Below are 10,047 nucleotides of genomic sequence, written 5' to 3'. Positions count from 1 at the left end.
AAATCTAGCTCAAGACCGTTGTAAGCAGTCTATTTGTGTTACATTTTAACCAGTCCGTTTTCCCGTTACATTCTTTATACGCTCAGATTAATTAGACAGCTGGTGGAATATTCCATTGATAAAACAGTGATAATTATGATACCTCGCCTGTTTGTCCTGCATGATGAACAATGACACCAAGGGACCGAATCAAAAGAACAAAACTGCCAGTGCAACCCATAACGCTCAACAATAATTTTCCAAAAAAAAAAAAAAAAAATGCATCCTAAATCATTCACTTATACCGGACAAAAGTTTCACTTTGGTCTCTTTTTGTAAAACAAAAAGGCTGTAATTGTATTCTGAGCAACATATTGATAAAACTTTATTGACAAAATATTGACAATTACATACTTCTTGGAAGTATACTTTGTGTTAAAATTGTAGCAAACTTAACACAAACACAAAATTATTTACATTCTTGTAAAAGACGATTTAACATAAACATTAGCTTTTAGTATCTCTTTACATGGAATACGCTCAGTGCTTGAAGTTTTGCTGCCGTCAATTCTTGCATTAATCCTTCGAGGCAACTCTTTAGAGGAGGGGCGAGTCCCGATCAGATATTCGCACCAAGATTACGGAGTCATGGTAAAGCTTAATTTCTAAGGAATGTCATGGAGAATTTTTCATTAGAATTACTTTTTCTATGTGGTAAACTTGAAAAAGGTTTTTATAATCTGGTTTTAAAATTTGTCTTCTTAAAAAACACTATAACGCAGCACTGCTACTTCATATTGTTTTCACAATCACTTTAACACGAGAATCATAAATTCAAAGACTGCACACTGTTGTAAAAAAAAAAAAAGAGGAAGAAGCACACAACATTTCTCAGATGATAGAAAGAAAATAGAATCAGAACAAATTTACTTTGAAAAAAGAAGGTCAAATTACTTAATTAACCTACCCAAAAATTCATTGCTCTACCATGCAATTCAAGTTTTACAAAAACAGTTGTATATTTTGGTATCTTGATGTGGAAGGTTCACGTCTTGAAAAAAAAAAACTAGAGGAAAAAACCCTCAGAAGTGCAAATGTCCTATGCGCATTTGAGCTATGTTTTTTGATAGTGGTGACGAGGTGCGGGTAGTGTGGTGGTGGGGGGTGGGGGGTCTGCATGTAATACCTGTCAATCACCTTGAAAATTATTGACAGTTCTCTTGTAGTGACAGCAGTGCCACCAACAGGATCTCTCACCCTCAAGCTGTCGATCTCGAAGAATCAAAATGTGATATTGGCTTTACCCTCTCCCTCTGTCAGTACACAGCATCCTTACGCGTGACATCCTGCGAGCCACGCCGCTGTCCCGGGTTCAAACAGTTTCAAGTCTTTTAATCGTCTGAGGTGACGTCAATTTCCTCAGGGCTTCCTTGTTTTGTGGCCATTCTCCATCGGTTTATGTGATGAGTTCCCTTCTTTTTCTGTTGTGAATCCGAACCTTCCTCCTCCAGTTTCTGACGCTTGAACTTCGTCCTTCGATTCTGAAACCAAACTTTTACCTGTGGCGAGGAAAAATGAAAATAATCAGCGTAAAGCAGCCTATAGCCTACACACAGGCTTTTCGTTGGCCTCTGAATAAAACAATTAAACAAAGAGAGCTGGCCTAACTGAAGGTATCACTAACGGGCCTTAAGAATAATAGGGCTAGACGGACAAAGAACCGCCAGGTATCTCACAGTCAATCTAGTCGAGAGAGCATTGGTCGATTTTCATTTAGTGTCCTCGGTCGGCCTAAATTAAAACATCATAAAGAATTTAAATGAGGTAGGCTATTAAATACATATTACTGATAAGTGAGGATGAGATTGGGGAGGGGAAGGGAACACTGGCTGGCGTGGCTTCTCTTTTAAAATGCACCTGACCTGTGTACGGATGACAGGTTGCATCATCACTATCGTGCCCTGCTGCTGCTCCAAACTCAAAGTTTACTGTTGAGCGAGAATAGACTCAGTACAATAGAAGCAGCATGTGAGTGTATAATAATGTGATACCAGTGTAACTTCACCGACAGTGTCGCTTATTATCACGGATCAGTGTATTAGCTGGCCTATTTACAATTCACCCCCACATTATTCCATTCCCGTATAAAACCTTTTCTATTAGCACACATTGGTAAAGTTCAGACTTTAGCTTAATTCATCAGCTTTATCATTCATATCATCCGTAAAGCTCACAGCTGACAACTTGGCAAGTGAGGCACATTTAATGTGCTTTCAGGGAGCTAATTGAAGCATTGAAGTGGCTCGTAGTCCATTTCTCTCTCTTGCTCTTCTGAAAGGCGGCGTTTAGAAAAGAGCCGGTGCTGTCACCGGGACAATAGACTCCGACCGGGCCACTGAACGATCCGCGCAAATACGATCTTAAATATGGTTAGGGAAATTCATAGAATCCGCCTCATTCTTTTAAGTGTCCATTTAAAACGGTTAACTGGTTAATTGCCAAACATTTTCCACAAGAGCCCTCTGCCTTAAAACGGAATCTCTCAACCTCAACAAAAATCGGGGTGAATTGGAAACGGTGGGTTTAACTCACTTCGAACCATAGCGCTTTTAGAACGATGCCCTTTACGCGTGGGATTCCCGGCAAAACCAAAGGCTAAATAGCACAACAACATTTTCTGTTCAAAACTGTTCACAAATTAAATCAAAAAGTCGTAGCATCTGTGCAAATGATATTCTAGGCTACATATGCAAGGCCACTTATTACTAACGCCAATACTCATTGTGACTACATATATGCAAATGTGCTATCAAAGAGAACGATTCAACGTTAGAAAATATTTACATAAGCAATTGTAATTGTAAAAGTTTTTACTGTCTAGTAAATCATTCAGAACTGCGTTTTTGTTGCGCAAACACTGTCTATGTGTTTATATTTAAGGTGTAGTCTAACCATAATATGTAACCGTTTCGAGGACGAGCCAGCTGATTTCAATAGTTATTAAATCCATAGAACCATGCTGCACATTCACATGGCTGTACACGCTAATGAAGAGGTAAACTTCATCTTACCTGAGTTTCTGTGAGGCTAAGGCTGTGAGCGAGCTGTTTTCGTTCCGCACCGACGACGTAATGGTTTTTTTCGAAAGCATGTTCAAGCCGTAGTAGCTGTGATGGGGAAAAAGCTGTACGAATCCTTTTGGGCTTCCTTGCCAGTGCATTGTGCAATAGGAAGCTTTCCGGACTAGTTTCGTTTCCTGTAATGAAAATGGTGAAAATTAAAACCCATCGCCTCCCATAAAATAAGCAGCCTATCCTTTATCAGTGCAAGACTTCGAGAGGGCCGCTCAATTTGTTCTCACCTATTAATTGGGCCTTACATTTTTAAAACATTATATAGCATGCAACATCTTACTAAAATATAGTCTATAATAATATCACAATTAAACCGGTCATTTCAAATAGAAATAGAGCTATATAAGTTTTTTTTTCTGTTAGCTTTTTTTTTTTTTATAGTTTGCCTACTTACCAATAACAATGCTTCCTGTAGCTAAGTAAAGTAATCTTTTGTTGCGAATTCAAATCTGGGACAAAATAATGTAAGTTTACAGGTAATCATTCCAAAAAAATGCCTACTATATTACTTTCCTATATTTGTAAATAAAACACACGGAGATACAGGACGGCTATTTTTATTTCACAACTGAAATGTCTACGAATTAATTCAATGGCTTTGAGTAGCCTATCTTTACCAGTGGTAGGCTAAATAAAGGTTTTCATTACGAGCGTTTTGGTTAGAAACTGGGATGACAAATGTCTTCCCATAAAGAAAAAAAGAAAGAAATAGAAATAAAGGCAAGGATTTTTCTTTAACCTTTGTTGCAATTTAAATAATAATGTGATTAATGTAATAATAGGATAGTATCACACTTATTAAAGATAATGAATATTAGCGTTCGTTTTTGAGTTCAATTTACAACATTAAGGACCCAGGGAAACGCAATTTCAGATAAAGACGAAATTCATGAAAGAGAAAAAACCCAAACAAATGAAAAAAAAAGAAATTAATCTTCTGTTCTATTAATAAAATAATTTCGTTGCTCTTAAGTTTTTTTTTCTTTTTCTGGTAATGTGAATGCGTATTATTTGTAATAAAAGTTTTTCATAGCCTATATATTTCATTAGGCTACACAACAATCGATGGATTTTATTATGCTGCTTATTTTAAAAGGCGATGTAACACATTTAAATATTTAAACCTATTAAAACAGTTAATAAAAAACCATCAAATGCATACGCTCTAGAGTTTAAAATCAGCTATATATATATATATATATATATATATATATATATATATATATATATATATATATATATATATATAGTGTAATACCAGGTTCCTTTTTTCCAGCAATTTACTGATAACCGTTGTATAATGTCAGTAGGCTACTTCACAAATTAGCCTATATATTTTTATATATATAAATATTCGATACAATAAAATGTTTAAAAACTTTTTTCGATAGCATTAATTTCAGCATTTTAATATCTAGTACAAAAGTGCATTTAGTTAATTATCAATGAAAAACTGCCGTGTCCTTGGGCCGTGTGGCCTTTTTTATTCTCTCTGAACGACTGGTCAAAATAACTGGCGAATAAAATATTTTGCTGGAACTTACCTTGAAATCTGTGACCCAAGTATCTATATCTATGTATCAACCACGGGTAAAAAGTTGAAGGGTCCCTTTGCTGGCTTGCGAAAAGAGGGTGCGGACTGTGCGAGGACGACAGCGGGTGAGCAGCCAGAGCGTGAGGAGGAGGTACTGAATGGACTGGGACGGCGGAGTTGGGAGCATGTGAAACAGCCTCAGCGAACACCAAGTCCGGGTTTGAGTAGACGCCCCTGCCGCTGGAATGAAAGCCGTTTAGAAATGGGTTCATCTGGCTTGAGTTTGCATAGCTGAGAGCCGCTGGTCGTATGGGCTCCTCGGATCTCGACGCTGGCAAAGGATTATCCTTCGCTACCAAAGACTCTATGGTAAAACACCTCTTCGGTGTGGGCTGAAACATGGTTCACCAGTCAAAATTCCCCAGTTTAAGTGAAAACGGTACACGCGTTAGCACTAAAAAATACTCCACACCCAAGAGCAAAGTTTTTTTCAGCAAGTTATTGGCGGCTACAGAAAGGGTAAAAAAAAATCTGTCAAAAGCACAAAGCTCAACACATCGTGAGAGAGGTGGCCGACTTCTCCAGACAATCCATGAATGTGATCGGTTCCTTACCAGTTGTGCTAGCGATTTGTTAGTTCATGAGCCTAATTAGCTCTGGAGTCACATAAACAGTTTCCTCTGAAGCCTGTAATGGCTTGGTGATTGGTCGCTGCCGCTCGCCTTAAGGTTGAGGGAAGAGTCTTTAAGTGCGTCAATACGAACGAGCGCGGAGAGGCGGATTCAAGCAAAACGGAACGGATTCGCCCAGAAACAGAGCTGTGGAGCAATTTACATACGCAGCTGATCCCATTGAGAGACTCGAGGTACTTCAGCATGTATTTGTGTTGCACACAGGGCATAACGATGCCTTTACACGGTTACTCCAGCACCTCGGTGCTTAATCACTGCACGTTTAGACGTAAAACTACACATGCTGATTTGCACTCGACTACAAAAGTACAAATTTAAACAAATGGCTGTGTAATCAGTGACATTTGTCAGGAAATAATCAGTTGAATTGACAATGTCTGTGTAGGCTATATTAAAACTTTTTAAGGTTCTCCTTTTCTGGATGTTCGGTGGGCCTGTCTAACGCCCACCTCTGTATTGTCTCTCCACGTTTTCATTTTCTCCGATGGGTTTGTGATTAGTTAGGGATGAGAGACTCTCTTTCTCTATTGGCCAGGAGACAAGGATGAGACTTATTAGACACAGACAATATTTTCAGTTGTTTGTTTGTCGTATGACTACAAGAGTCTATTACTCTCTAACTACTCATTAAATTAGATGAGTTCAATCCAATTATGGATTATAATGTGCGTAATGCATCTCAAAAGTTCAGGTATTCAACGCGATGTCTTGGGATTTAGTGTCTGTTTTGCAGGGGTGTGAAGTAGTTCGGTGACAGGCTGTTTTAAAAAGGTTTTATATTCTTTGTACTTTTAAATACTTTCAGATTCATCTCATACAGTACTACAATTCCTTAACATAGACTACACCACGCAATTATTGGTTGCAAATTAAAACAATTTTGTTTGACATCGCCAGCCTACAAATAAAAATGGAAAATTCAGAAATTTTAGTTAGCCTAAATTTCCACCGTTCAATATATTAGTAAAATACAAACATAATTCATAAAATCTATTATTTTAAATTGTGCATGAGACACAAGCATGCGTTTTATGTCATTTTAAAATGCAACTGTGGTTTATGGCACTGTTGTGAACGCATATGTGCAGTATGAGGAAGAAGTAGGCTATTGAATGTTTGCAAAATAGGTCCACATATTACGTTCACTGTTTTACCTGAATAATATTGCCTATAGCTCTCAACACCCCACGTTTTTTAAAATAAATGAACAATATATCAGCTGTTGGTTTAACGTCGGAATGCAGCATGACAATAATGCTAAGTGGTGTACATTATTCAGTAGGTAGGCTACTGCATTGCATTAAACGGTGGAATTCGTTTTAGATATTATGCTTTCCTTTAGCTTTTGTAGTGTTAACGCGAGGTGATATGCAGTCTTTAATTCTCATTATTATTTTTATTATTAAATCAGAATATATCAATTCATATTTATTTTTATTAGTAGGATAGTAGTAGCCTAGTTTGTCGGTCTATTTTGCTTGCGTCTAAATTAATAGCAAATACACTAGTAGAAACTCACTATCGGATTAAAATTCTATCCTACTTGCTTTTACCTTTCTATAAACCTGCCACAACCCTTGCTGAGATATTCAAGTGATTTCTTGATTCCAGAAATAATCCTGGATTTTCATGCGTATGACAGACATAATTAACGATTATCAATTAAATATTTATTTATTTATTATTATTTATTTATTTTTGTATGTGGAGTTAAGGTCACTCAGTTTTTGCTCGTCTGCTCCTCAGTGCGTAAATGCCTCGAAGTAGGCTTCTTTACATGATACATTTTAAATAGCCTATTTGTGAACGCGCTTTTTTGTAGCCTAAACTTTTGGACTTAAAATAGCTGCTGTAGTATATAGCCTAACCCCACACTTTTTCTTTAACTTCATATTTTTTTCGTCCACATAAACAAACCACTAGGCTACATTTCGATTTTTAGGCTATTCGTTTGGTGAAACGAAATCAATCACTCTCATTTTGAGAAAAAGGGACAAAATAAATTGTCAGACACTTTTACACTTGTCTGATTTTAGTATATTTGTTAAATGACGCAGATATTATTAAAATCAGTTTAAAATTTAATAGCCTAATAATTATTATTTTTACTTTTGATCTAGTGAACAAAATATGGAGCACACTGAGGATCTGCTGCTCTTCGGAGAGGGCTGGAGTGCTCTTCGGTCTGCGCATCGAAGTGTAAGGACAGTGCGACACCAACTGGTACTTTTACAAAATGCACTTTTCGCCAATTCCTGGACGAGCACGGAAATGAAATAAGCACCACTACTGTTTGACTATCTACATTGCTAATTACTTTTTTCCTCTGTAAAATGACTGTACATGACTTTACTGTTAGGGCATGTGTGTTACGTTTTCCGGTGTCATTCGACATCGACATCGAATACTTACACATGTAGGCTGATACTACGGTCCATGATACCACCTGCAGTTAAGTGACAGGTTATTTCTACATTCTCCCGTGGACAAAAAATGACAAGCTCATAAAGCTTTGTCTGTATGACGAGAATATTAAAATCCCGCCATTCAATTTGATAAACTCAACCCGCAGTGTAATGGAAACATTTGCATCACTTCGCGGAGGCACAGCCTAAACACATAAACAGATAGGCTAGTCCACGAAATGTTAATACAGCAGGAAACAACAACATCGACAATAATAGCTAATAATACATGGTCACTTAGTTAACTTTACAGGTCTCACCATTTTCATATTTTTTTTTACCTAGAATAGGTAGCCTTCACTAAAAATTAAGTTTTTAAAATAATATCGTTGAACTGTACAAGCAATGAAAAGCACTAACACGATGGCTACCAGCATATCAGTTAAGTCTCCAAAGTGATTTTTCTTAGGCGTAAAATTTAAAGACGTGTTTAAAAGTCGCCGACGACGTAGTCCTGGAATCAGAAGACAAGCGCGTTGAGTTTTAGCCTATTCGACTATTTATTTGATCCATTCAAAAAATGTGTTGGATATGCACTAATTAAGTGGATGGCTTTTGAAAAGATGTTATGAAATGTAACTGACGCCCATGAACAGCTTTTCGAAGAGCTTTGCAATAGAAATGTCAACTAATGAAGTTATATTGTCAAACTGCAGGATTCACAACCATGTATTCGGTGTTGAAGGCCTATCAATTTCAACAGAAGAAATTACCTTTCAAAGCTGTTCTTTTCACTCGCAATAACCTAACTTACAAGCACAAAGGCTTTGCTCAGACCTATCGAAAGGAATTATTCTGGTACTATTTATAAAACTGTTTCTTAGTATGCCAGCATGCTGACAAAACAATAGGCAGTTTTTGTTTTTCTAATTATTTGCATTTTGCTTTTGAATTCAATAATGGCATTCCCACTTATAATTGGTATGAGCAAACCCAGTAGGACACTAATTCAGATATTGCACTTGTTGCCACAAATTAACATTTAGTTCAGTAGCCTATTCTATTAAATAGCTATATGTAACAATTAGTTTGTCTGAATGATGAAAACATTCGAATCCCGCCATGAAATTCGATTGATTAAACTTAAACAAACACCTACGAAATCTGAGGTGGGCCTATGTTTTAGTTGTTCTCCTCTAATAACGTCCAAGTCGACGAAGTATTTGACTAATTAGTTTTAACATTTTTCTTACACCACGTGTAAAATACACACACACAGGCTACAAGCCATACAAAATAATATCGTAAAGCATTGAATAGGCTATAGTGTAACTTAAGACTTTACAAGAAACCACCACACTGTTCAACATTTTGAATGTTCGTTTGTCCTAACATCCCATTTTGAATGCCATAGCGGTGGTAATCTTTATTTTGTTATCTGCTGTAACACTTGCTGCAGTAATGTTTGAAAAGAACTAGACTATTAACAATTAGGCTACATTTATAAATTTATAAAAAGTCTATAAACCAGGTATAAAATATTATTTCGAAATTAGAGTTTATAAATTCCAGTTAAATGACTGAAACTAGAGTTAAACAAACGACAACTGGGTGGCAGATGCACAGATTAAGCGATAGCCTACGTGCAGATTAAATGCATAAATCCCATATTCACAAGCAGCATCCCTCCAGCTCGAGGTCGGCAGAGTTTACTCACAGTGACCCGTGGTCAACTTCACAAAGTAGGTCTTAGCAAATATAGGGGTCTAATCTAGTTTGGGAGTTCATTACCTCTTGCGTGGGAATTTGAGGCTCCAATTGCGGGATTATTGGCCTTAATTGTGGATTTTCCACTAGAATGCCACAAAGAAGGCTGACATAATTGTTTCTTTCTTCTAGTCTTTTCTGCATAATGATATAATGTGAGCAAAAGTTTATCACCCTCGCTGCGGGAAGAATCCCGATCCAAAGAAGCCGTTGCATGAAACTAAGAACTCGCATTGATGAGGTTTACCGAGGATTACCTCTTAACGTGTGCGTGTGGTCCTCCAACCCAGGTTGTTTAACCAAGAGCCATGCAGTAAGTCTTTAGAAAAAGGCGTCGTACCACCTAAAACTTCCCTGAAAGAAAAATACCATCCTAATCGAGTTTGAAACTGGATTATGCCATTGTTATTGTTTTCTTGTAGAGATAACATCTCGCTATACTGAAATGGCGCTATTCTTGTTAGAATTATCTGCATTTTTATTGTCATACTTGCCACCAAACGAGGGGGAAAAATCACAAAAGACCACAATGTTTA

General features: G+C 37.1%; 1 protein-coding gene across 1 annotated transcript; it reads right to left on the bottom strand.

The window, feature by feature from the left end:
* Positions 1 to 339: 339 nt before the first annotated feature.
* Positions 340 to 5,470, bottom strand: LOC113057132 (homeobox protein EMX2). The gene is made up of 3 exons (XM_026224241.1): positions 4,658 to 5,470; positions 3,051 to 3,235; positions 340 to 1,538 (listed from the first exon to the last, which is right to left on the bottom strand). Exons 1-3 carry the CDS (start codon positions 5,046 to 5,048, stop codon positions 1,371 to 1,373), a joined length of 744 nt encoding a protein of 247 aa, XP_026080026.1. The 5' UTR covers positions 5,049 to 5,470; the 3' UTR covers positions 340 to 1,370.
* Positions 5,471 to 10,047: the final 4,577 nt, after the last annotated feature.

Source organism: Carassius auratus, chromosome 38 (assembly GCF_003368295.1).
Source record: "Carassius auratus strain Wakin chromosome 38, ASM336829v1, whole genome shotgun sequence".
In the NCBI taxonomy this organism is placed as follows: Eukaryota; Metazoa; Chordata; class Actinopteri; order Cypriniformes; family Cyprinidae; genus Carassius; species Carassius auratus.
This window is presented reverse-complemented; position numbering and strand designations above follow the sequence as displayed.

Excerpts from the sequence above, each read along its gene's own strand:
- LOC113057132 (XM_026224241.1), bottom strand. The coding sequence starts at position 5,048 with ATGTTTCAGCCCACACCGAAGAGGTGTTTTACCATAGAGTCTTTGGTA. Across the intron at positions 3,236-4,657 it reads CTTGGGTCACAGATTTCAAG|GAAACGAAACTAGTCCGGAA; the intron begins GTAAGTTCCAGC and ends TTTTCATTACAG. Across the intron at positions 1,539-3,050 it reads TTAGCCTCACAGAAACTCAG|GTAAAAGTTTGGTTTCAGAA; the intron begins GTAAGATGAAGT and ends TCCTCGCCACAG.